The sequence below is a fragment of the Falco peregrinus genome, chromosome 3 (genome assembly GCF_023634155.1).
Source record: "Falco peregrinus isolate bFalPer1 chromosome 3, bFalPer1.pri, whole genome shotgun sequence".
Classification (NCBI taxonomy): domain Eukaryota; kingdom Metazoa; phylum Chordata; class Aves; order Falconiformes; family Falconidae; genus Falco; species Falco peregrinus.
In genome coordinates this window covers 53,702,794-53,730,762 of record NC_073723.1, presented here as the reverse complement: position 1 = coordinate 53,730,762, position 27,969 = coordinate 53,702,794, and the positions used below count along the sequence as shown (strand labels likewise).

The window sequence follows — 27,969 nt, the reverse complement described above, 5'->3', positions numbered from 1 at the left end:
GACAGAGAAGGCAGACACCCTCTCAAAGTGAGCAACGTCATAATCGCATTGCTCTAATCATGCTCATTTCCACACTCTTTAATTTTCATCCTTACCTTCTACTCCTTACATCAAATTTAATTTTTCTAATTTTGCTGCAAGGCTATCTTTCTGGTTATGTTTCTTGGTTTGCCCTACACATCTTCAGCAACTCAGAAATGACAATGTCATCATCACAATTATTATTATCAACATTTACTAACAATAGCAGTAAGCTGAAATGAATAAGCTGCAAAAATCATCTGTTCTGAGGAAAGTGAAAAATTGCCTTTGTCATGATGCTGCCTAAATCAAATTTTAATATTCAATTTAATATCCAGACAGATGGGTTGATATTATAATGTATGGTGGTGTTAATCAGGCCGATAACAAGAAATACTGCCCATCCTAGCAATTCTTTTTGTTAGAGAGAAATTATTTGGGACTGAAATACATGTTTAGCAGTCTGAAATAATCTTTACAGGAGAAACCCCTACTCCATAAAAGTTTTATCAGCAACAACAGTGATCCTGTTGATATGCAAGTGATATTCCCAAAACATATCAAAACATAAAGTATATGGCAAAACAGACCTGTATATCATAAACATTGCAAAGTGTGTCTGTGTGCCTTACCTGTCAAGTAATTCCCAGGAGATCCAGTTCCATAAATGTAAAATAAGATATATCAGAGGTGAGTTAATTGTCATATGCCACTTGTAAGATATCTTAAAGCACAGCAGATGAGACAGAGTCCTGTCCCTGCTTTGCTGGGGCATCTTGCTGTGCCTTGGGTTCCTCATATTAAAACAGGGTGAATGATGCCAACTTCATCATATATTGCTTTGATAGAGCTAATGGCATTTCCTTTTTGCCTTCTCTTGCTATTACAGAAAATCTCTTTCTTAGCCTTCCATGTAGGTCTGAATATAGCATTGATAAAATACTTTAAATCTACCTTCCTGGGTGCTTGCCAGAAAACAGGTAATTTAGGAAAGTCTTAGGCTGGCCTCCTCTTGCAGAATGGAGGTCTGTATTAATTTAGGAATGACAGAGCCTCCAGGTAACTGCTGGGGAAACATGCTTCCTTTAATCAAGGTCAGGCTAGAGCAGAAAAGTTTAATTATTTAAGAAGTTGGGGGGTTTCACTTCCCACACAGAAGACTTACTCAAGGCTAAGTCTGAGACTGCAGTATTAGGGGGTGTGTTCATTGTTATGTAGATCCAAGCCCTTGCTACAGCCCAAAGGGGCTGTCCTACCCACCCTCTGCCCCTGGCTTAGCACCCTCAGCTGCTCCTCCCTGCCATCACTGCCTTTAGATGTTTAGCATCTTTAAAAAATGCAGGGTTTAAGCCATTTAGGAAATCTGAAAATTATATGCAGCCTCTCACAAAACTGAGTATACGCAGTTCTTTACGGTTGTGGGTAATATAAAATTGTATAAATATGAATGCTTAGGTAAGAAATAAAAACTGCAAAAATATTTAACATAAACTTCTAGAAAAAAAAGAAACAAAAACAAACAAACAAAAAATCAGAATGAAACTCCCCATAAAAAAACAGACTGAAGCAAAATAAAGCAAAAAATAGTTAAACTGAAAAATAAATGTTACTAAAACCCAATACTTTACAAGATGCGATCGGTATTGTAACAATGAAGAACTAAGGAGAATATATTAAAAGTGATAAATCTTTTAATTTAAAAATTCCATTAAGACATCCGTATTAGCCTGCTCTGTAACAGTCTAATAGAATCATGATGAATTTATGAATAAGTCAGTTCTGGGTTTGTCATCCCAGACAATACTATGCTTACTTTCAAAGGCAGATTTATTTTCTTTCATGTGTTTCCCCTTATAGTACAACTCTTGAGGTTGTGAGCTTTAGCCTACAGGAACATTCATGTTAGCCATGTATGAAAATACCTGCAACATACATCTGAGATACCCAGTCTGACTCCACATTCCCCTGAGTCCTTTAGCATTCACACCTGGTAACCTTATCACTCATCCTGAAGGGAAGGGGCCTTGGGAGCTGGTTTAGCTCTCAGGGATTAGCTCTCCTTGAGCAAATTTTTCAACAGCCCCCACATTGAAGCAAATGCTGGAGACGGATTTATGTCAGTAGGAATTTCTTATCCAGAACTCAGTTATCTCCTCACCATCGGTAACTACATCCTCCTTCACCTGTGGCACAAATCAGCCAAAGAAATCACATAGCCTTTCCTTTGGTAATCATATCGCACTGTAGGTTGATACTGATTCTTCAACACATCTGTAGTGAGAACAAGTTTATGGCTAACTTCAGATCATATTGATTTCATTTTCATGCATTTTGCAAATGATATATAGTACGTTGGTCAGTTTTGTTCAATGAAGAGCACTAATTTAGAGATGCAATTAACAATCACAGAGTATTGCCAGAAATTTTGTCAAGTGAAAAAAGTTATCATCTAGATGAGACACAAAAGTTGTACTTAGCCATCTAAACATTGAGATAGTTGCTGTTGGTATTAAATGCACAGAGCAACATTGTATTATTGTTGTTACTGCTTTTAGATGTATCTTACACCACTAACTTTTCTGCATGTCCCCCTCTCACTTGACATCTTACAGATTCTGAGAAAAAATCAACCTTTGTGTCCCTGAGGCCTGGCCACTTTATAGAAGGGCTACCCTAGCACATTACCTAAATTGTTCTCAGAATATCAAAATATGAAAAATACCAAAATTTTATCAGAAGACACAAATATCCATAGCTTTTCTGTAACGAAGGTATTTATTATTACTTCATCATGTCATTCTCTATTTCCTGGTCTTTTTTTTTCTAGGTCCCATGAACCTCTTTTTTCCGCCTGCATATTGTGTACCATGGGAATTATTAGAAAAAGATGTGTCTCCTGTGTCTGTGAGTATGAAAATAATATAGGCAGGAAGTAAAGCAGCCTTTCTGAGTGTGGAGCAGATTTATTTGTTTTGAAATTCAGAAGGGCACTGACCAGATGATGACCCAGTGAGGAGAGCAACTGGCTCTTGACTAAGGAACTTGCTCATGGCTGACCAGGGGCAAAAGCCCCCCCTCTGAACCCCACAACAGGGGCAGGCATAACTCACATTGGGGACTGTGCCAGGAGAGGGTGTAGAACCAAACTACCAAACTTTTCCCTGTGAGATGCTCAGAAATTTGACTGAAGCGCGTGCACCAAATATGGATGAAGCAGGTTTGAAATCAGCTGTGGGCTTGGGCTGATGATGCACTTTTGGAGGCTTAAAAGCTTATGCCCCATTTTAAAAAATTACTCAAGAACAGTGTTTTAAAAGTAGTGAGACCACTGCAATAGGAAAAGGGTGCTTTCTGAAGCACTCAAAAGTGTTAATTACCTCGCCTAAATGGAAGTCATTAGGAACTGGACTCTTAGCTGGCTTTGCAATATCAGTAGGCGACAGGCTGAATTTTTAGGCTGAAAAGTGAAATTTTAATTAATTGCATTATATGCCAGTTATATTTTGAATTATCCAGCTCTATTTACACAATGATCCAAGGCCCTTTCCTCTGCTGCTCGGTAAGATGCTAAGAGGGATAAAAGAAAAAACAGAAAAACCTTCATACAAAATGTAAAGGAGAGAAAAGCTCCAAGAGCACAAAATCACTGTTAGGCAGTTGCTAATAATTCTGTTTTATTAATTCCAGTATTCCCAAAGGGTAATGGTCAGTGGTTTAGGATTTCTTCTTGAAGCCAGGTCAAACTACTGTACCTTTTCCATCATTCTTGTTTAAACTATTTTAAAAAAAATATTAATTTTAAAATTATATTTTTGAAAGTTTGAACATTTGTTTTGAAATCCCATTTGGAATTACATTATAAGTTTTCCTATTGAACAATTGTTCTTATTTATCTTTCCCGATGAGTCCATGTGCACTTTTCTTCATAATGAGGTATGGCACAGAGAGATATTGTGTAACAGCTGGGGCTTTTGTTTTCACTTTTTCTGGGACTATTATTGTTGTTTGAGGCATTTTATCATCTTTTGTAGATCAAATTATCTTCTGTTATACTAAAAAGTATGACACAACAAAACTGAAATAATTTGGCCTGTAGGAGAACATGCATATTTTACATTTTCAAGAAATAACCTTCTTCTGTTCAGTAGTCAGAAATTCAGTACTGCCAGGACCAGTTTTGAGTGACACCCACTTCCAGCCTTTCTTGGTTTCTTATCAAGGCTCCTATATAGCTTTCACATGCAGTGATTTCTCAATAATCTAAATAAAATAAGTTTTTATCAATCTTCTTTCACAGATACTCCAAAAATAGTCAAAAATAGTCTACTGACACCATGTCTGAAGGTCTGTAGAGAAGTTTGAGAACTACTCATTCTGAAGCCATGTTTACCCTTATTCCATGTATTTCCCCTACACAGAAAGTATAGAACTACCTCTGAAATGCCAGAATACTGGCCCACTTCAACGACTGATTATTGCATTAGTAATATGGATATTTTACATTTTCCTGCAATAATTATAATATCAGTATGGTATGAAACATTAACAAACATATGAAAATAACATTAAAAATTCTGAAAAAAAAAACCCAACCACCAAACCTCCAAACCAAACATTTGAAAAATGTAGAAGGCAAAATATTTTAAAAGCGGCATCTTGGAATATGTAATTAAGCCAAAGTTCTGTAAAAAGATACTTTGGTTCATAAAAGAATATGCATATTTTATATGCACAGCAAATTTTTTTTTTTTTTATTTTTACTTAATCCAAAAGCAAATTTCAGATTATTGAAAATTTTCCAGAAAAGTCAAAATCTCTATGTGATCTGTTTAAACTTGCCTGTCACAGTTTGCCTCAATGACTGACTGCTGAGACTGTTAAGCTTGGTACCAAAAGCTGAGTGACAGCAGGGACAAGCACAACGCTTTGGCAGCCCCAGCCAGCTGCAAGGCAACAAAGCACCCATCCTAAACAGCATGTGGGCACAGCATGCTGCAAAGCTGCTTACCCAGCAGGAGCATGGGGCCTTTTCCCAGGAGGTGCTGAGTAACACCAGAGGTGCTGAGCCCTCTTTTCCCAACTTGAATTCAGTCCTGGGAGATGCCCGGCACCATGGCAGGTTCGGCAGGCTCAGGAGCAACCAGCCATATTGCACCTCTGGGGGTGAAGCATGCACCCTCTTCCCAGGTTCAATGGCAGGACAGAAGCTCACTATATCTTTTTCTTGCCCATACCGGGGCAGTTCAGGTGTCCTAAGGACGCAAGAAGGGACTTGCAATGCTGTGCTGCAGAACAGAGGGACCTATTGCTGAGCAAAGTGGGGAATCCTCTTTGATTTCTCTGTCCCTCATATATTTGTGCCCATGCCATCCAAAATGAGGCCAGAAGTGAGCTGTGCAGCACATCCTCCCTTGCCTCCACTATCTGTTATTTTAAGCAGTTCTCCAGTTTCTCTGGCACAACACATGTGTACATGTGCCTCTTCACCGTGTCAGCAAGAGCACAACCCATAGGAAGGGAAAGGTATGGCATAAGGAAGCTTTGCAGTTGGTCAAAGCAGAAACTCTCCTTCCTATGCATCAGATATTCTTGTAGCCTAATGAATAAAACACTATTTTTTGCAACAAATTAATATGTTACCTCTTTAATGACAATCCCATTCTGCTCTGAGAGCTGCACTTCTGTGAACAATGTGCATGGAACTGACCTCTTCACGCCTGGAAGTAAACAAATAGACTTACATTTGAATTCAAAGTAATCATTTCTTAAAATCCATATTCTTTACGGTAATATTCATTTAGCTCGTCTATTATACTTAGTCCAAGGAGAAAACTGGTAATTGCATTCAAAGCAATGATAAGTTACCATTTTAATGGTTCCTTATGTTGTGAGTAATTTATAAATCACTCGGTATCTTCTCAGCGAAGCTTGCCTTCTGTATTTAAAACGTACCCTTTCGTATCCAACAAAGGGTTTCAGTGCAGTAAGAATTAAGGTGTGTCTCAGTTTTTACCTGCAAGCAATAATGATGTTGTCAAGCATTTCAGATGAGACCAGCCCAGGATTTTGGGGTGGGGAAAGACACTCTGTTATACAGCATCTTCAGTGCTTCCCTCAGAGGGAGGCAGAGACACCTTGAAGGGCTGAGTATAAGGACATCTACCGAGTGTCTTTTAAAATAGACACCAGAGTTGGGGGGGGGGGAGGGGAAAAGGAACAGGCTTGTAACCATAACACAGTTGGACTTGTATCCAAGAACTCAGATGCCATGGATTGGCTCCCTCACCAAACGGCTGCTTTTCTGTTCCTTGTATTGGTAAGTCAGATTTTAAAACAATTTTTGTAAACTCTATGATTATGCCAGTTGAGTCTTCCTCAGAAAACCTATACGTTTTACGGTGTAAACTACCGTCCAAAAAACTCTTGTGAAATTTAGCATAAAAAGCAAAGCTGTGCTTATTTTAAACTACACTTCTGAAGATTCTATGCAAATAATTTAATTTTCATTACATGCTGAGAAATGTTTCTTTTGATTTTGATTTTCTGCAGTCTGTTGATGTTCAATATGGGACTTTTGATGTTTAATCCATGAGTCTTCAGGTGAATGTTGTCTGTGGCTACTATTAAAGGAGTCACTATTATTAATAAAAGTATTATATTTATAAAAATCCTAATAACTTGACTGTATATCATTTGGTTCTATGTCTTTATTTTTTTTATCAGTTGAGGGAATATGAAAAGCCTATGTCTTTTTTTAAACTGACTAGAAAGAGCACTTCGGAGCTGACTAAATCCTATAGCTATATTCAAAAGAAAAGCGTGAAATCTAATGAAGACCTTAGCTGAGTAAAAGTCAAGACTTTGCCTGTTATTTCACATTTACAAAGAATTCCTGCCTTGTAATGCATTAGTGCCTGAGCTGCCATGTGCTGGTCAGGTGAACGCAGATGAAAGTGTCGCTCTTCAGGTTTGTTTTTCTCACTGTAAAAAGAAAGTTGTGGCTATGGTCAAGCTGCATAGCTGTATAGTGTGTTCATCAAAGCACATGAATACTCAAAAAGGACTTAAATAATGAAGGCCCTTCTACTCCTGCAGTATGATTTTTGTGTGGATTATTTGTACTTGTCTGTGCTGCTCTTCTGAAATTAGGTAGAAGTTTAAGGCCCTGAAGATTGAAAAGAGTAAGATTTCTACTACAGTTATGTACTTCTGTGGCTTTTGTTTTACACAATGTATTAGTAAGCGTAAATGTTTGTTAACTTCCCATTACTGACCCCTCTAGGAATGTTATAGTTAGGGAAAAAGTGTTTGTTGTTACACAACATGAAATCCTAAGACTTACTTTGAAAAGATAATCCATTAATTTTAGGTGACAGCTCTGCAGTCGGTAAAGTAGAACTAACCAGCACAGGGCAGCTGCCAAGCAAACAATAAAACTTGGCAAAAGCAAGTTACAATTTGGATGAGTTTCTGCTTGTTTAGAGACCTCAGTGCAGAGGTTTCTGAGATTGGCCTGTTGTACATCACTCTAACGCTTCTGGATTTTCATCTAGCATTAGTGACTAATTTTACTCAATTACCTGGTGATGCATACTCCTGATGTGTCGAAGTTCAAAAAAAATTTGACTGTACTGTATCTAAGATCTGCCTATTCAAAAGAGATTTTACTGCTTTACTTGTCTCGGCAACTCTGGAGCCATTTTCATTCTTTCAGTATATTATCCTTACACTTGTGACTGATGAAGGATATTTGTTCTCAGAAAATAGGAGCAACTGTGAAAACTGCCATTATGTTTTGATGACTATCAAATATTTGAACTTTTATTACCCAGAGGAAACAAATGTTGTTCTTATTATGCGTTCTTCTGCACAGCAGTGTTCATGGTGGCCTGTACAGCTTAGTAGCATCTTTCAGCACTTTGAAGAAAGCTGACAAACAGTAGAGATTAAACAAATTATAAATTATGTATCCAATGTTAGTGTATCCTGAAAAAAAGTCTTGGTTTTCAGCTCAATCTTTCATGAAGATCACCTGTCTGAATGGTGTGTCTGGTTAGTATGTTGTTAATAAGTTGTACCAAAAAAAATTGCTGTGGAGTTATACCCATTTTAGTACACTATTACACTTTCAAAAAACACCACTTAGAGCCCTGAAACAAATAATTTTCTATATGCATTTCACCATCGGTGGCACTGATTCTGCAACCCTTGATCACGTGACTTCAAAGGCATTATTCTCATGAGTAAGGGAGTTCTGTTTGTGATACTTGCACAGACACGTTTTATGGAAATAACCTGTTTGATCAGGTATGACTCTTCTCCTGCCAGCTATCATGTGACAGCAAATAATTTTAAATTCACCACATCACTTATATGCACTTTTGTCTGGCTACATTTTCCCATGTGTTATCTATGCCGTTTCCCGCCTCCCCCCCCGCCCCCCTCCCCCCAGTTGTTAGGCTATGGTTACACCTCCTACTCATAACTTGGTTGCACATAAAATATTAAGGGGCCAAATCCTCTCCTTGCATATGCATGTAAAGCATCTGCCAGGATGTAGTCAGAACCTATAGGCTCTTCAGCCAAAGAATTTTGTTGTAGAAATAGAGACTAAAGCAATTCCACATCCAGGAATTATCACTTAAGATTAGGTTAAGTCTGCAGTTCTAAGTGAAAATGATCCCTAAGCAAACATGCATTTGCAGCTAGAGTACTCTAAGCCATACTAGAAATCCAGTTTTACTGAGGAGATTTATTAAGGAGACTTAGCATGACTAATTTGAAAAACTCAAATTTGAATGGTAATGGCATACACCCTGTATGAAATTGCTTTTCTGTATATTTTTCTAATGGTTAAGCTCAGTTACTGTATGGAAATTCACTATATCTGTATGACTATGCAGAAATGAAACAATCTCAGTGGAAACTTTCCCAAAGTGGTCAGTTCTCTGAATAAACACATTTTAAAATAAGTAAAACTTTGGAATATACTCTTCCGACTGACATGAACATTGTCATACTTCTGCTGAAATAGCAATGGATTCTCCATCCTGGGTGCAATACAAAATATTGGTGTCAGTTCCTAACAGAAAAAGCAGTAGAAATACCTTAGAATCAGAAAACAAAATGCCAGAAAAATCATCCTGAAAACTTCTCCTTTAAATTGGAAGAAGCACATTCATTAGTGACCTATAAAAATGGAAAGTATAGACAAAAAAACATTCATGTTTCAATTTTAAAGTGATCAAATGGCTTCTTTTTAAAATGTGAGGGTTTGTCTTATGTTTCAACTCTGCTTCTCATCATTTCATTTATCATTTTTTAAAGAGATGCAGAATGAATAAAGGGAAAGGCTCGTTATTTCAACTCTTTACTAGTCAGAGCTTTGGCTGAGTAAGAAAGGTGTAAAAGTCCCAAAACGCTGACACAACCAGAGCTATCATGGCGGCTTGATGACTAATACAATATGTGTGAGTTCTCAGCACTCCTCCCATCCAGGCCAATAACAATACCGCTGTTGACTTCAAAGAGAGAGAAGAAGATCCAATATGAATAATGCTGGGAAGATGTTAAAAGGCGTGTTCAGTCATTTAGATTTGAGTAGGTGGAGGAGGGAGGATTCCATAATTGCGTATAATATTGCTTGGCAGTCAATTAATGATTAGTTAATTCTTGTTTGTAAATGGCTTTGAAGGTGCAAAGAACCATTCACATCCTATGGGCCTAATTCTGTTCCCAGTTGCATCAGAATAAATCCAGAATAACGCCAGTGTGACTCTAAGGAGTCATTTTGGACACAAGGTTCAGGCTTTGTATCATTACAACAAGACAAGCTCTCAGACAGGCCACTCTGCAAATGACAGTTACCATAAACATGTTTCCTGCCTGCACCTCTCCCAGCCCCAACCAGAAACAGCTTGTGCAATGAGCCTCTAGCTTCTCTGCAGAGTTTCTGTTTTTTCACAGTCTCTCAGAGAAAACAGAACAGCAAATCTTGACATCATCCTGATCAGCTTGCTTACCCCAAGGTCCTCAGGATGCATCCCACATATTCCAGTGGCTCCTATTACTTTCATTATCATTAGCCACTGAATCTGTGCGAGGTACTGTACCCTGTTACTAGTTTAGAAGGGAAATTTGTTCACTGCCTAGAGGTATGCTGGAGTTAGCTGCTAGGAGACTACTTCTTTGCTGGAAATAGCACTAAAAAAAAAGTTTGCCTTGTTTGCATTGCAGAGAGACACATTAGAAATAGACAATTGGAGTGGGGGAAACCTTCTTTCTAACTGCTGGTGATAGTGGAGAACCAGAAAACATTAGGTGGGGAGGCAGAGGAACTTTCTTCCCTGGATAGTTGTCAATCCAGAATTGTTGAGGTTTAGCTGGTGAACCAGACAACTTTGGCATCATTAACTAAGAAAAACATACCAAGTGTTGACATCAAGTTCATCAGAACAACCTTTTCAAATGATAACACAAACTGTACTAAGGACTCGGATTCAAAACCATCGAGACTTCTTTCCAGATCTCCCACTAGCAACACGGAACAAAATGGGTTTTCCTTAGTCAGTGCGGGACAAATGTGGAAATATGGGTCCTAAATTTACAATCCCCAGCACTACGGATGAACAAATTCCTGACATTCCCATTACTGGTGCTCAGAAACAGAGGGTGAAATTCCAGTGTAGAATGTGTATTATTCACTGCTTGAAAACAGAACTCCTTATAGGCTGAAATCAAGTGGTTTATGAATATTCATGTTCTTAAAGAACAGAATTCTTGTAAGAATTATAAGAAATAATTCTTATTTCAGAGATACTCAATACAGTTTTTCGGTCAGGCCTGCTGAGTGTGAGCGCGATGGGGCTGGGTGTGAGGTACTGGCCTCACTGTTAAATAACAGGACAGGCCACGGGATGCAGGCAGTAGACAAGATTCACTAACACTGCACTGGGAGGTGTGTACCCACGCTTTTCTGGGTCAAGACAATTGCTTACATGCCAGAAGGGATCCGGCCTAAGGGTGGAGAGGATTTCACCACACTTGCCACAGAAGGCTCTGTTCTGCTCTTGGGATCAACTGATAAGAGGTGTTGAATCTGTGCTATTTCTGGTGGGTTTATCAGTCAGGCTCTCCGGTGAGGGCGGAATCTGCCCCTTCTATTCTCCTATGTTTTCCCAAGCTCCAAGGGGGATCATAAAAGGACAGGCCTGAGCTCCCACTGGGGGGGAAATCTGCAGCTTAAGTGGAGTAGGATGTTGTTCCTTCTCTGAGGTAATGGCTGCACATATATTTGTACCCCATTCTGCAGCTGAGGTTTTAAATAGTTACCAAGACATAAACTCAGATTAAAATGTGTATTGATGCTTTTAGCACAATATGAACATACTTTAATGATTTTCCTGGAGCATACTTTTCTTAAACATTTATATCAACAGCTTACTCAAAGAAACAAGAAAAAAAATTCTTACTCCATGAATAGTCTCATAAATTTCCAGGTATATTTACACCAAGTGGACAAATCCACAGTCTAAACTCCCTCCTTCAGAAGCAGACTGGGGCAGCCATTGTGTGCCAAGGTCTCAGGGAATGTTCTAGGCAAGATGAGATCATTGGAGACATTGCTTTGTAAATGACAGATGGTGGACCTCTGACAGCATACAGGTAAATTGGTGCCACAAACGAGTGGCTTAGGTTAAGTCATTACAGCCTAACGGGGAATCCTGAGATCACAGCATGGCCCAGGGGATGGGAGCAAGAGGTACCACCACAGTGGGGAAATGGGAAAAGGCAGGTGAAGCTGCTGTTCACTCATCTGTTGCATGTAAGCAGTTGTTTTAACATTAAGTGGAAAAAAGTCTACGCCCATCTTCTAGCCTTGACAGAGCAATGCAATAAATTTGAAGTGAGAAAAGTCCCATGAAGTAAAGCTATTATAATGAAAAAGATTGTGAGAAATTTTATCCAAGTGTAACTGACACAAAACCCACCAGATAAAACAAAAAAATTGCTATTGAGCAGTACTGGGAAATTATAAGGGAAGTGGGAAAATGGTAACTACAGCTGTTAACCACATTTGGTGAGAAAAGAGAAACTTTGCAATGCTTTTTGAGTCACCTGGATATTTTGGTTTTCCCAATGATGAGTGAAACAAGCATCCAGTCCTGAAAATCCCATACTTTTCACCCTTTACCATCTGGAGAGAGCAGAGGCAGGTCCTAAACCCAAAAGAGATGCTCTGAAGAGGTACATTCACCAACTGAACTTCATTTTCACACCTTATTTTGGAACAAGGTTAATTCAACTGTGCCTTCTTTTAAACTGTGCTAATCAAGAAGTCGAGGATTCTCTATTATTTTAATTTTAATTTTAAAGTAATTGAATATTGCATCTGATCTTGCCACCTTTATTTACTAAAGACTTTGGTTGCATAGTTATATCTGAAATCAAAGCCCACTGCACTCCAGGGAAATCTGCCTGATGACTGCAATTGGCTTTCCATATTACATTGAATCTCTTCAAGCTCAGTGGGAAGTTTCAAGAAAATAATTTCATTCCTTTTTGTTAAACTACATAGTTAAGTACTTCAGGTGTCCTGTGGACCTTTGAAATGAGGAGAAAAAAAAAAAAAAAAAAGAATAACTTCTTTAGAATAAATAAATACTCCTTTTCTAGTTTCCTAGACTTACTTTTTAAGAACAACCTTTGCAACAACTTCTCTCTTCAGCTGAGGTGTTACAACCTAAAAATCTGTGTGAAAGCTGTATTCTGAGGTAGGTATAACTTGAAATTTGCTATAGCACATCATTCAAACTCAGTTCTGCCTTGAAAGACAGAATTAATTTTCAAGGTGTTAACTGTCAAGGAATTCAGATGATGGATATAGAAAAGAATGAATTGCACAAAGTCATCTGTGAAAATCCTGTAGCTATTGTCTAGATAGGCTATTGCAATAAACTTGAGAAAAAGAACTGCTCCAGTCCTGCAGTATAGCAATGTAAGACAGTTGGCTTTTACTTACTGCATTTTGCCCTGAATTTTTGTATGCCAATCTTCTCATTGTTTTTTTGTAGGTACTCTTGGATTTCAGCACAGGATTTCATGTAGAGGTAATATATATTTCTTTAGAAACTGATTTTCCGATTAAATTGAATGTAACAATGCCAAAATGAAATGGAAAGTACTGAACTAAGACATTTCTGAACTTGAAGATTGAAAATGTTTTTAAATATTAAAAAGTTGCAGGTAATAACCTGCTCACCCTCTCAAGAGATACTCTCTTGAATATAAATGAGTGTTTCCTACACAGGAATAATTTTAAAGTTAACACCTACAGTCTTCGAGTTTTGGCACTCACTGACATATAAAAAAGCCCATGATTTATAAAAATCCCTTTTCTCTGTATTGTTGAAAAATCTAAATGTCTGTGTTAATTTAAAATGGATTGAGGTTACCTGTCATACGATGCTGGAACTCTCTGTCAAAGGTGAAAGAATGGGATGAAAATGGAATGGCAAGATGGAAAACCTTCAGAAGACAAAAACGTGAATGGATCAAATTTGCTGCAGCTTGTAGAGAAGGAGAAGATAATTCTAAAAGGAATCCAATTGCCAGAGTAAGTACAAAGAAAACCAAAAGTGTTCACTGGTAAGGAAATTTTTCTACAGACAGGCTGATAAAACGAGAGAAATTTAAAAGTATATTTGCTTAAGAGTAGTCAAAGCAAGGAATGTAGAATAAAAGAAAGATGATGCAATATTTCCAGCTCTGCTGAGACAGTGTCATAAGGTGAACCCACATGGCTGCTGAGGAGTGACCAAAGGCTTCCTAGAACATTGCCATCAGTCTACTTCCTGGACAGCTCCAACATAGTTTCTTCATGTGCATCATCTATATACTAGATCACAATATTTTTCCTTTCCTTTCTCACCCTGAGAAACCCCTGAGCAGAAGTTCAAGGATAGTGTATGATTTCTGTGGGCAACAGAGCAAAGATGTCCCCTTGTCATGACCGTACCCTTACTGAGGTCCAGACACACTCTGGTATTCTTGGAAGTTTCACTCTCCACTTCCCTGCCAGAATATTTAAGAGAAATAGAAAGCCCATCCAGCACTTAAGGGGAGATGAATCTCCAGGCTGACTGTTTTGTAGAACATCCTTCCACTGGTTCTGTCAGCTGAACCTTGTGATAGGTGGTTTAGAATCTGAAATTATATAGATTTTTTTACAGGAACTAATAATAGGGGAAAAAGTCCTGAAGGTGTCCTCAGTAATCTGGCATACTGTTGTCTATTGTTGTAGATCCGATCAGATTGTGAAGAAAACCATCCAATCACATACAGCATCTCTGGAGCTGGAATTGATCGTGCCCCCTATGGAATATTTGTTGTTAACCCAAGAACTGGAGAAATTAATATAACATCAGTAGTGGATAGGGAAGTAACCCCAGTATTTGTTGTAAGTACTCCCATTTTACCTTTATAATGATGGATCCAGGGTGGGGCAGGGAGAGCAGGAGGTGGCAAATTCATTTCAGATTGTTACTTTCCTTACTTCACCTTTGGTTTTAAAACAGTAAATCTCTTTGTCTAGATACGTTGCTTTGCTAAACACTCAGTGACGGGTGTAGATTTGGAACCACCTCTTGAACTTCGAGTCAGAGTTCTGGATATAAATGATAACCCTCCTATATTTGCACAAACTGTATTTACAGGATCTATTGAGGAAAGCAGTATGGACAGTAAGTAACTTTGTTATGCCTATTATCGTATAGTTAGTGAAGCTCCCAGAATGCAGTTATTATAAACCTGGGGTGCTCATTCTGCTTTTTCTTAGGCAGTTACATATATTGGCCAGAGATACTCCAGAGAAGGGGGCAGATGCCTCTTGAAGTGCTATTCGAGCCAGGGCCCAAGCTCATTGCCTAAAATCAAGCAGCAATGCTTCCTTCTCCCTTCCCTCCCACACATGAACGTTGAATGTTCCAGTTTCTAAACATACCGTCATGCAAATTCTTTCCAATGTGAAAATTTAAAATAATGCAGTTAATTTCTCCTCATTAAAAAAAAATAACATTACACCTACACTTATTTCCTTTAAGGGTATATAAAATATAGGGGGGGTCCTGTTTTTTCTATTTCAAATATTTGTATTTGTAGCCTGAGTATTGCATCTGCAGTAGAATATTACTAAATAAACCCTTACTTAAACCACTAAAATAGTTCTTCTTACCAAAAGTACAGCAGCCAATATTGGACATGCAAATAGCACTGAAGCAATACTGCCTAACCCTCATCTACTTTCTAGAAATTCTCACTTAAAACTTTGGAGAATTCTTAAATTAATGTCTACAAGCTCAGTATGTACTGTTTTTACGTAGTCCCTATGGTTCCTTAAAGAAGTTCAGTGAAAATCTGCATTACTCCATCTGATCTTAATTTGTAATGCATTTTAGAATCATTATCATTCAGCCAGAATCAGTACTACAAAATTAAACTTTTGTTTTCTCCTTGTAAATGTCAGTGCATAGATAGCATTCTATCATTTTTATATACCAAGTTTTAGCATTGTCTGGATGAGTTGTTTGCAGGAACAAAGCAGATTTTCTGATTTGTTTTTGTATTAATAATCATTAATTTTTATTCTTAGATACACTTGTGATGAAAATAATTGCAACAGATGCAGATGAACCTAATCACTTGAATTCTAAAATTGCCTTTAAGATAGAGAGTCAGGAACCTTCAGGTCCACCCATGTTCATTATGAATAAATATACTGGAGAACTGCATCTTGCAAATTATCTGGACAGAGAGGTAACATTTCCCTTCCTAAAGTTAAATAACATGATGTTGTGGTGTATATGTGTTATGGGGGGTGAGGGTGGGTGGAGCGGAGGGGGGGGGTGGGGAGAAATTTCATGGGGTTTACAAAAATTAAAGGAGGGATTCATTTTTTCTGTGTGTTACACTAGAATGTCTAAGGCAAATTCCTGCATTAGGAAACAGTAGCAAGGCATGAGTATTTATAATAATTTGAGATGTACAGGTGGTCCTTCTAACACACTCACTTCTGTTTCTGTGACAGCAACATAGTAGCTACACTCTTGTTGTGAAGGCGTCAGACCGGGATGGAGCTGCAGATGGAATATCATCCCTATGTAGCTGTAATGTTAAAGTTATTGATGTCAATGACAACTTCCCAACTCTTGCTCAAAGCTCTGTAAGTTTTTAGTACCAAAACCAACACCACTGTTTTAAAACCTTGTTCAAAAACCCAGATGATAACAGAGCCCTTACTAACCTGTAGAGCACTTTCACATTTGAATGCTCCACTGGATTAACAGTCGTGCTTCCTTGAAGTGTGCTCAAAATCCAAGCCGTTGCTTGCACACCAGTTCTGATTAACATACACATCAATTCTTTTTGTATTCCGTGAAGTCATTCCTAATGCTGACTTCTCGGTATTCAGAGAAATACAGTCACTCAGGTATCCAGACCCATGCAATAGAGCTACATTACGTAGGTTAATCCAGTCTTTGTATGATCTTTTCTTATCGAAAGCACAAATCCATCTCCTCTAAGATGCCTCTGCAAACACTTGAGGGTGATACAACTCTCTTGGGTCTGCACTGAGAATGAATCACAATTTACCCAGAACACATTATTTTTATTAAATTGACTTCAACTTGGGCAGGACATCCTTCAAAAGAATCTCTGCAGTCAGCTCCATTTTCCTCACATTCCATGTTTTAGTGTTTGCTAATAGGTATTTATCTGTCGTTCCAGTTTTCAGCAAGTATTTCAGAAAATTCACTCAGTTCAGAACTACTACGAATACAAGCTCTGGATGCTGATGAAGAGTTTACAGACAATTGGTTAGCAGAGTTTTTCTTCATATCTGGTAATGAAGATAACTGTTTTGAAATTGTTACAGATCGAGCTACAAATCAAGGAATCCTTAGAGTAATTAAGGTATGGATAAATATTGTGATTCGACTGTTGAAATAATAAAAATCTTTAAATAGTTTTAATAAATTTTTAACAAAATTAAATGAGCAGTAAAAACACTGTCACTCAACCATTTAAAATAAAAAATATTTAAATAAAATTAAAGGGACTTTTATTATCTAGTTGTCTGTGGTTTATCTTTTAGGAACTGAATTACGAACAACTCCAAACTCACTCACTGATTATTGGTGTCAGGAACGTAGCTGCCTTCCACCACTCCGTTGCACATGAATACCAAATCACTGGAACACCCCTTACAATAGAAGTAAAAAATATGATTGAACCACCAAGATTTCATCCGTCTTCAATTGTGTTTCCTGTATCAGAAAGCACAAGAGTGAATTATGTTGTGGGAACATACACAGCCCTTGATGAGGACACCGGAGCTATTGCGTCAAATGTTGTGTAAGCTCTGCTCTGCTTAACTCCCTGGATGAAATAATTATTTTGAGATTTCAGTGGAAAGAGGAGTAGGTATTTTAAAGGGTGCTTTAAAAAAAAAGACTTTAAAAATTTAATAGTTTAGCAATAGAATAAAATAGCAAAAGAATAGTATATTCTTCAACCCATTTTTATGCTATGATTGCTTTTGTTTTGTGACCTACTTTCCTTAGCCTTGTGCAAAAGACAAAGAAAATACCATTTTTCTAACAGGCTGTAACTTAAATAAATCAGAACAGATTTTTTTTCTAACCCAACCTAAGAATATTTTTTTCCTGAAAAGTTCGCTACAAATAGGGAATTTTTTGGCATCTCAAAAAAGCAAGAAGAAAACCCCAATAATAGTCAATATTATACAATCAGAACAGAAGGTCACTACCAGCTCATTCAATAGTATAAAAAAAAATTACAAAAATAGACATTTATTTCTCCTCAAATTAGTGATAATTAATGGAACTATAATTTGCTTTTTAATGTATGTAGAAATAAAGACATGCAATTTACAAAGGTTTGACAATTTTTCTTAAAACAGAGGAATATGTTAGCAAATACAATCAGAAAAATGTGTAGGGAAAGCTGTAGATTTAACTGCTGACAAAGTTCAACAGGGATTCTAGTAAAGGTTTACAGGGTCCAGAAAGTTTTTACTTTTAGCCTGTAATACCACTTTCAAATATAATGGACTTCTGCACATTTACTTTCTTCCTAATTATTTTTCTGGTCTACATCTTTTGAAGTATAGAGGAATTTTGCTTGAAGAGGGTGAAATTCAATAGAACCTAGCACAGCCTAAAGAAAAATATTCCAGAGGCAAATATTATTTGCAAATTGAATATTTAATACACATATTCATAACATAATGCTGAGTATTTTTTCTTCACCAAACACAGATATAGTATAGGACGTGATCCAGGTGCCTGGTTCAGAATCAATCAAAACACTGGTGAAATCACACTGAACAAAGTAATTAACCGGGAATCAATCTATGTAATCAATGGGCAGTACAAAGCAGAGGTTCTGGCTATCACCAGAGGTAAGAAAAGAGATTAAGTTTTCTGAAACAGTATCTTTGTTCCAGATTTCTCTCAATGTTTTTTCCTCTTTCCAGTTTTCCCACCTGAACTGCATTATTTATACTATGAATATTCCCTCCTGATGAAAAATATCTTCTTTTTACAGGTGTTCCTCGATATACTGCTACTGGCACCATTGTGCTTTCAATACAAGACACCAATAACAATTGCCCAACTATTAATACTGAATTAAGAAAAATATGTATGCATTCCCCATCAGTGGTTATCACAGCAAAGGGTATGGACGGTGCTGCATATGGTGCCCCCTTTACATTCAGCATACACGGTGAACCTCAAACCACATGGATTATCAGATCAATAAATGGTAAATTAACCTACATTTTATTAAAAAGTGCATTTGCCCCTTTTATATTCCTCAGGTTAAAAAGTGATGACTAGACTGACCTGGCTTAGGTTTTCCAAAAGAAAAAACTAGCACAGATGAGCATTGTAAGTTTCAGCTTAGAATAAGTACTGTAGAGGCATAAAGTAACTGAAGATCTCAGGATGGGGATGCTTACTCTTCATTCTGTTTGATGAATATTACTTTAAAAAATTCTAGATTTGTACAGGATTTGTAGTCTATACCTTAATCTAATTTTTTTTTTCTTCCCAAAGCTTCCTCTGCAGAACTAGTGGGTCAGAACATTGACTTCTACGTTTATAGGATCTATGTCAGCGTAAGAGATAACCAAGGCCGACGCTGCCCTAAACCACATATAATTCCCGTGCAAGCTTGTCAGTGTGATAGTCGTAATTACTGCACCAGTGGGGCCACAAAAATAATTATCATTGGTGGTGGTGCCAGTGGCGGTGGTGCTGCTGGAGGTGGTGGTGGTGCTGGCGGTGGCGGCGGTGCTGCTGGCGGTGGTGGCGGTGCTGCTGGTGGCGGTGGTGCTACTGGTGGAACAGGAAGCCAAATAGGTGGAGGAGGAACAGGACAAGAAAGTGGTGGTATGGGTCCATCTGGACCTGGAGGAAAAGAATTTGAAGACCACACAGACTGGCAGGTTTACACTGATGGATACGGTGATGTTGATGAAGGAGTTACTGCAGCCACTGATTATGGTTATAACGAAGGTGGAAATTATGGCAGAGCTTTGCCATCTACTACCACACTTAGTGGTGCTGCCATCGGCTTGATGTTTCTTGGTGGATTAATATTTGTTTGTAAGTATAAAACTAAGAAAAGAATTTTATTAATTTTCTAATAAGTTTATTTTTTTAATTCTTCTAAAGTAAGGTGACTTTTCTGGTTGGTTGTTAACCTGTTGGCTCCCATGGGGCATTTGACAGAGAAAAAAAAGTCTAAATTATAAGAATTTCTACATATTTTATATTCTACATATTTCTATACATATTTCATTCATAATAACTATTGGCTTCCTAAGATTTTTTTCCTAAGGTGTTATCCAGTTCTCAAACCATCAGACAAGATAAAAATATTTAGTAAGCAAGAGCTGTCCCTGTCACTTACAACTTGCACTTTGCAATTTGTACTTCTGTTACATTAGCAGAAGAAATGGACAAGTATCAGCTCCAAGCTGGGTATGAAAAGATGTAAAGAACAAGCTTCCTTTAAACTCAAAGGCAGATTTCAGTAGTAGAACAATAAATACAATAATCTTAAATTTTGAACCTTTTGGCTATTGCTGCCAAAAAATTACATCTATTCAAAATAAGTAGCATTTGAGATAACAAGATCAAAACAGATCATTTATTCATGTCCTATTACTTTTGAAGAAATATGAGTTTCAGGGATAAGGACAACTTTGTGCAAAAAATTTCTTCTCAGACCACCACAATCAGATGTGATTGTCTTTATTTCATGTCCTGGGCTTCAAGCAATCAACATCTAAAATTTCCCAGTGCAGAATTACTGACTACAAAACCAGAGGAAAATTATTTTTCTCCTGAGTTTTGCGGGGGGGGGGGGGGGGAAGGGGGGGCGGAGAATGTGCATGTGTGTGATCTTTGATTAGCAGGAATCAACAAACACAAAATTTTGAAGCTGCAAAAGGCTGTTTTATTTGTAGTTCCTAGGTGGTTAATGTTTCTGCCTTTTGAAATCTCTTCTAGTTGGTAATCTGGAGTAAATATGTCCTCAGTCATGCAGTGTAAGGCAGCGCTTTGTACACTGTATAACCCTTTCCCCTTTTTAGTTTACTTTGATGTTAAACTGAGAGTTTTAGATGATCTACTTCGTCTGGTGAAGGCAACTGTCTCTCTCCACTCCCTCTGCAGTGATCCAAGGTTACTAACTTAGCCATCTAGGTCAAGGACCTAAAGACAGCCAGAATTAATATTGCAGTGCCTTTCCAAAATGAGCAATGTTTTCAATGTTGGCGTTTAAAACATTCAGCGATTTCCAACACTGAGTTCTTGAAACAACTAAGCATAATACTAAGCACACTGGGAAACCTGAGTCACTCTATGTAATCATTTGTTAAAACTGGGGTTTGCCTCTATTGTTTTGCAAATCAAGCATTATGTATATGTGATGTGAAAAATGCAACTGGAGCCTCAGCCAAAGATCACTGTAGTCAGATGAATATCCCTCCACTGATTCTCATATCTCTATTATTACTAATGTGTATTTCTTTTCAATTACAATATATGAAGAGACAAATGTATGTTTATATATCAAGAATGAATATCACTGAATGCTATACATAGCAAAACTGGTTCTGTTTGTTCAATTTTCATATGTATGCAACTTAGATTCATTCAGCTGAGATAGATCAAAGTCTGTTCCCAGGTGTATAGGCATAAATTTGGAGTAACAGCCCTACTCCACCCCCGCATTGCTCTGCTGCAACTGAAGGTGCAAATTATTCTGAATTTCATAATACATAAATTTCCAAAATTATTCTGAAAGCTAGACATGCAGGCTGCTTGGTTTGAAGCATTTTAAAAGACATATTTTCAAAAGTTCTTGAGCACCTGTCCCCTGGGAAAAGCAGCTATTCCTGTGAGGAAGAGATGTCCTAAATCCCTCTTTCCTGTTTCTTTCCTGTTCAGTAATTCCAATTTTGATGTCAATGAGTGACTGTTGTGGGTGTGGACCCGGTGCTGTGGGTGGAGTTGGAACCGGATTTGAACCTGTACCTGAATGCACAGAAGGAGCAATTCATCCATGGGGAATAGAAGGTGCACAGCCTGAAGACCGGGTCAGTAATATTGTGTTTCTAAAACCTGTACTACCTCATACTTACAGAAAAGACTGTATTTGACTAGAAGCATGAAAGTGATTGTAGCACTGTGTCATCTTCTAAAAGAAGCCTGGCATTGTCAACCATTGCTAGGAAGATATGAAAGGTGTTTCTTAATTAACATTTGTAGATGAAATTTGTGTGGTTTAACTTGTATTCAGTTAGCTTGGTCCAACAGTTTGGTGTTACTATTCCCTCAGCTGAAACAAAAACTAGCAAGTTTTTTTTCAGTGCGAAGTAGGACAAGGTAACACAAACCATCTGCACTGATCACCTTTTACATTGACAATGAAAAAACCTTGGAGTCATCTTTTTTTTTTTTTTTAATGGGGATGGTAATTAATACCTATTATTAACAATTTAGACTGCTAATTTCTTAACATGATTCACAAAGTCCTGGTCTTCATATGGGGATTTCAAACTCATCACTCAAGGGGTCAAAATGTTGTCTTTCAGGATGTCTCACACATTCTTGCCCCAACAACAGCTGCAGGAGGTGATTTTGGTGAACCCTCTGGTAAGCAGATCCTAAAATTTTCTATGTGCTATAAAGCTATCTTGCAGAATTTTATGTCTTCTGATGCACGGAGCACTGTGGTTTTGCAGCTATAACCCAACCCTTCCAACCTTATATCTGCAGACAGTCAAGCTGCTGCTAGTAGGAATTCCAGTATTAACACGGGAAAGGATCTGACATTTGAGCCTTTGAGCAGATTCATTTCTGCAAACTAAATTTATTTTGAAATATCTGCCAAGGCTTTCAAATCTCAGGTAGTTCTTTCTTTTCTTCTCTTATCATTCCAGCTAGTAAATGGAGGAACATTTGTAAATGTAAAGACAACATAAAGACACCAATTTTAGTAGAAATCAATCTTAAGGACAGAATAAGGAAATTTTCTTTCATAACTCAGTGATGAAAGGTTCGGTTCTTTCCACTTTCCAGGCTCTGCTTCCTACAAGGGAGAATAGGACCTATCAAATAGCCAGTTAATTACTGACCATTTCTGCAACTAGACTAGTCAGAAAGTTGCTACATAGTACAATGAATTTATGCTTCTGAGATAAGGTTTCCCCAGGAACTTAATGGCCATAGAGAATAAGTAATGCTGTGCAGTGCCACTTTCTCTTTTCCCCTTTTCCTTACTCCACAACAGGAAGGAAGGATGCTGGTACAGATCCATTTTCACTAGCTTCTGACAGGAAGAATTGTCACTTCACAAAACAACTTCTCTGATGACTGTTGGTTATTCAAAAATTTTCTCATTCTTAAGATAAAATATAAAAGAGAACAGTTTGAGGCGTAAACATGAATTAAGAGCCTTTGTTCTCAAGGAAGTTCTGCTGCCATTACAAACGAAAAGTTTCAGGCTTACACATGTTTAGAATCACAGAATGGCCAGGGTTGGAAGGGACCCCTGGAGATCATCTAGTCCAACCCCCCTGCTAAAGCAGGTTCTCCTAAAGCAGGTTGCACAGAGTCACATCCAGGTGTTTTGAATGTCTCCAGAGAAGGAGACTCCACAGCCTCTCTGGGCAGCCTGTGCCACTGCTCTGACACCCTCAAAGCAAAGAAGTTCTTCCTCACATTCAGGTGGAACATCTTGTGTTTCAGTTTGTGCCCATTGCCCCTTGTCCTGTCACTGGGCGCCACTGAAAAGAGCCTGGCCCCATCCTCTTGACATTCACACAAGATATTTATATGCATCAATAAGACCCCCTCTCAGCCTTCTCGAGTCTGAACAGGCCCAGCTCTCTCAGCCTTTCCTCATCAGAGAGATACTCCAGCTTCCTAATCTCCCTAATCATCTTTGTAACCCTCTGCTGGGCCCTCTCCAGTAGTTCCCTGTCTCTTGAACTGGGGAGCCCAGAACTGGACACAGCGCTCCAGATGGGGCCTCACCAGGGCAGAGCAGAGGGGGAGGACAGCCTCCCTCCACCTGCTGGCCACTCTCCTCCTGATGCACCCCAGGATACCATTGACCTTCTTGGCCACCAGGGCACACTGCTGGCTCATGGCCAGCTTGCTGTCCACCAGGACTCCCAGGTCCCTCCCCACAGAGCTGCCTCCCAGCAGGTCACCCCCAGCCTGTACTGGTGCATGGGGTTGTTCCTCCCCAGGTGCAGGACCTCACACTTGCCTTTATTGAGCTTCATTGGGCTCCTCTCTGCCCAACTCTCCAGCCTGTCCAGGCCTCGCTGAATGGCAGCGCAGCCTCCTGGGGTATCAGCCACTCCTCCCAGTTTTATATCATCAGCAACCTTGCTCAGGGTATACTCCGTTCCTTCATCCGGGTCATTGATGAATAAGTTGAACAAGACCAGACCCAATACTGACCCCTGGGGAACACCTCTGGCTACAGGCCTCCAGCTGAACTCTGCCCCTTTGTGATTTACTTTATTTCTACTGTTTAGTACCATTATGGTGAAAGTCCCTGGTTCAAATTCTATAAAAGAGATTAAATGAAAACAACAAAATTATTTAGACTATGTTTCTTAATGTAATCATAGTCAAGACTACTGTAAGCAATTGGTTTATTATATTACATGCTGATATTTAAGACCATTCATTCCTTGTTATCACATATGAAGAAATCTGGAGAAGACAAAATTCTGTAACTATGACTTTATATTTTATTGTAAATAACATTTTCATTCTGCATTATGAACACTGGTGGTTACTATGATCCATTGTTACTGTCCCAAATCCCCCTTAACAATCTAATGGCTAGAAAATGTGAAAGGAGTTACAAAGCTATTTCATTTAGAAGAGAAATTAAGGCAAAACAATTTTAACCCCGATTTGATCATAAATAATCCTTTATGTATTTGCATAATTATCCATAAGCATTACCTGATTTTCTAATGCAAATCCCATGACAGTATGTATGTACATCAGAGATGAATCTCTCCAGTCAGTTACACAAGTAAATCATTGATTTTGTAAAGCACATATGCATGTGCTCCCTAGCCTCAGGAATAAAATCAAGGTCTTAGATGTCTGCTAATGTATGCTTAATTTTTACTGCAGTTTCAATATTTGGCACCTGTGCATGGATCGGTGACTGAACTTAGTCTAAAATACCTTTAGAAACTCAGTAGTGTCATTGTACTATTTGTAAAAACAACTGGAAAAATCTGCATAAGTTTTCGCAAAGCACAGGAAGGATACCTTTTCTTCTGTTTTCAGACATATATACAAACACGTATGGAGGAGGAGGAGGAGTAGTAGCTTCTGGTGTTGAAGAAACTACAGGGGTTGGCTATGGCACTGGTACTGGTTACGGAACAGCTGGAGGAATTTCTGGAACAGGGGAAGCAAAAGGGTCAGCTGGAGGAACAATAAAAGAATATCGAGAAGGAGGGGTTAACATGGCCTTCTTAGACAACTACTTCTCTGAGGTAATTATCTGATGATCTTTGCTTTATATCTGTAAGCCTACTGTTAGATTCTCCTCCCCAGGTTATGTGGTGGAAATCCAAAATAACTCCACTTAAATTGAAACTTCCATCATGTAAAACTGGTGTGAGCAAAGCTGACTACACTAGTGGGAAAAACTATGGCACTAGTAGCACTGACTTTAAGCTGCTGCCACCATAGATTTGATTGCTCAATAGCCTTTTTGTAAACTGATGGACACGCTGCAGGTATGGGTAGCAAGCAGTTTAATTATTGCAGCTTCATGTGGCCACCAAGTTTATATATTTGCCACCTTTTTCAGTGTATAAATAGATATTAACTTTGTGAAATTGTTCACAGGTACTTCCTCTACAGCTTGTTTAATGAAGTGACTTTTACCCTTAAAGAACTGTGAACACCAGTTCACTTTCCTCCTTATTTTTATTGCCATTTCTATTCCCTAAAAGACTTATGAACTGCAAGTGACACAAATATGCAGTTTTGTAATTGGCAGCATATTAATTAGCCTTTACATATAGGACTAAAAAATGCTATGAATTTACATGATTAATGAATTAATGGGATATATTTTCATAATTAGCATGAACCGTAAGGCATAAATATTATAATTGCATGTGTCTCCGAAATATCAATTAATATATCAGGATTGCTGCATTTCAAAATCTAAACAAGAATCAGTGGAGGAGACGACAGAGCAGTCCTGAGCTCTATCTTCATGACAGAGGTCCTGAGCATGGACTTCACCAAGACAGGAATCTCCCTGCTTAGGCTGGGAGCAGTATATAGTCATTGTTTGCAAGCCACAGGCCTCCACAGATTACTCCTCCTACTCTGCCTCTCCCTCCCAGGCCTCCCCTTCTGTCCTTCCATGCTTCCTCCAACCTCATCCCATACTCACTTTAAATTCTCCTCTTTCCTGCCTGATGTCTCTGCACTGACCACCCCATCATCCCCAACACCATCCCAAATCAGTGATTTTTACCCTGCTCAAAATGGATTCCCCCCGGGGCTCACCAAGCCTTCCCTGCTGTGTCCAACCAAACCTCTGTCCCATACCCTCTGTCCTGGTCTCTCCACTGCTCCCCTCGCCATCCTGCTTTGCTCCTCTTCCTACTGCTTTGTTTGGATATTGCTGCCCAAAGAGTACATTTGTTCCCCTACCCCTTTTGGTCTCTCCCTTCACCTCACAGTCAGATCCACTGATGACAGACTAAATTTGAGATGCTAAGTGTTGGCAGAAACAAGAATACAAAATCAGTACTGTTTGGGTAAAACTTATTTCAAGGTTACAAAAATGTTGATTTAATTTGTCCTGTTGATGTCCTGTTTTTCAAGTCAACTGGGCCTTACCATGTTCCGAAAAACCTTACTGTGGTTTGAGTCTTCATACTCAAAAACCTGATGAAAAGTCACTCTGTTCTTCTTTTCTTCTTTTATTTTTTCTTGTTTTGCAAACTACAGAAAGCATTTGTGTATGCAGATGAAGATGAAGGTCGGCCAGCAAATGACTGCCTATTAATATATGATCATGAAGGAGTCGGTACTCCTGTCGGCTCTGTGGGTTGCTGCAGCTTTATTGGAGAAGATACAGATGAAACGTATTTGGACACATTAGGACCAAAATTTAAGACCCTGGCCGAGATCTGTCTGGGTAAAGAGATCGAACCTTTCCCTGATGTCAACCCGCCCTGGCCATGCGTTAATGTCACCTTTCCCAACCCTGAAAGTGATCTAAACCTCCCACCACCTGGAACCACCATTGTTGTCAATGGATGTGCACCTATGCCTCCTCCCGTCAGCACTACAACGGTTGTTACTGAAAACACCTACACATCTGGGTCAACCATACAGCCCCCAAGGCCAATGCCAGATCCTTTGCTCCATGGCAACATGACAGTGACCGAGACCTACACCTCTGGCTCCCCCTCTCTTTGCGTTGACCCACTCCGTGCATCCAACGTTGTTGTAACAGAAAGGGTTGTTGGTCCTGCATCTGCCTCTGATTTGCGTGGCATGCTAGATATCCCCGACCTCACAGATGGGTCCAACGTTATCGTCACGGAAAGAGTAATTGCACCTAACTCCCGGCTCCCAGCCTCTCTGAGCATTCCTGATTTGGTAGATGGGTCAAATGTGGTGGTGACAGAAAGGGTGTTCAGGCCTGCCTCTGGCATGCCAGGCAGCTTAATAAATATTCCCTCGGAGTTATCGAACGCCCACAATGTGGTAGTCACCGAGAGGGTAGTGTCAGGGTCTGGGATGAGCAGCCTGGGGGGGACAAGCCTGGCTGGGGGGAATCTGGGCGGCCTGAGCAGTGCTGGTCAGATGCTCAGTGCTGACTGTCACGTTGGCCAGGCAATGGGCATGGCATCCCCCAGCACCTCCCGGAGAAGAGTGACAAAGTACAGCACCGTGCAGTACTCCAGTCAGTAAGGCCTCTGCCAGCGCCCCTTCCTGTTGAAATCACCATTTGCACTGACACTCATTAGCTGCCACCCATCAAGAATATTGTTATTATTTATAACTAGGAAATAGTGCTAAAATTTCAGGGTTTCCTACTTACGTGAGGATCTCTGAAGGGTGCCCCATTTCAAGGTCAAATGCAGGACTTTGTCAGTGAAGGGGAAGTTGAAGGTAGCTTTAAATTTGTTTCTTCCTCTCCACCTAGCACTACAAGTGTACAAACAGATACTAATATTTTTGGAGAGAGATCTGATTAGCGAATGGAGCAGTGAGAAGGGATCTTTGTGTGCATACAGTATCAGCATGAATTAATGTCTTATAAAAGAGTGTTAAA

The 27,969-nt window shown here is 38.9% G+C and overlaps 1 protein-coding gene and 1 long non-coding RNA gene across 2 annotated transcripts in view; one reads left to right on the top strand and one right to left on the bottom strand.

Moving 5' to 3' along the window:
- The first annotated feature begins 6,289 nt into the window (after positions 1–6,289).
- DSG4 (desmoglein 4) lies at positions 6,290–27,723 on the top strand. The gene is made up of 16 exons (XM_027780999.2): positions 6,290–6,337; positions 13,095–13,130; positions 13,508–13,636; positions 14,324–14,479; positions 14,615–14,762; positions 15,671–15,834; positions 16,106–16,240; positions 16,807–16,992; positions 17,174–17,433; positions 18,360–18,502; positions 18,649–18,867; positions 19,161–19,712; positions 21,564–21,712; positions 22,211–22,271; positions 24,942–25,153; positions 26,634–27,723. Exons 1-16 carry the CDS (start codon positions 6,290–6,292, stop codon positions 27,603–27,605), a joined length of 3,570 nt encoding a protein of 1,189 aa, XP_027636800.2. The 3' UTR covers positions 27,606–27,723.
- LOC114011065 (uncharacterized) overlaps positions 24,969–27,969 on the bottom strand; it is a 17,351-nt gene continuing 14,350 nt past the window's right edge. The window contains exons 3-4 of the long non-coding RNA XR_008746654.1: positions 27,736–27,842; positions 24,969–25,055 (exon numbers count right to left, since the gene is read on the bottom strand). This is a non-coding gene — a long non-coding RNA (uncharacterized LOC114011065). The remainder of the gene's footprint in view (positions 25,056–27,735; positions 27,843–27,969) is intronic.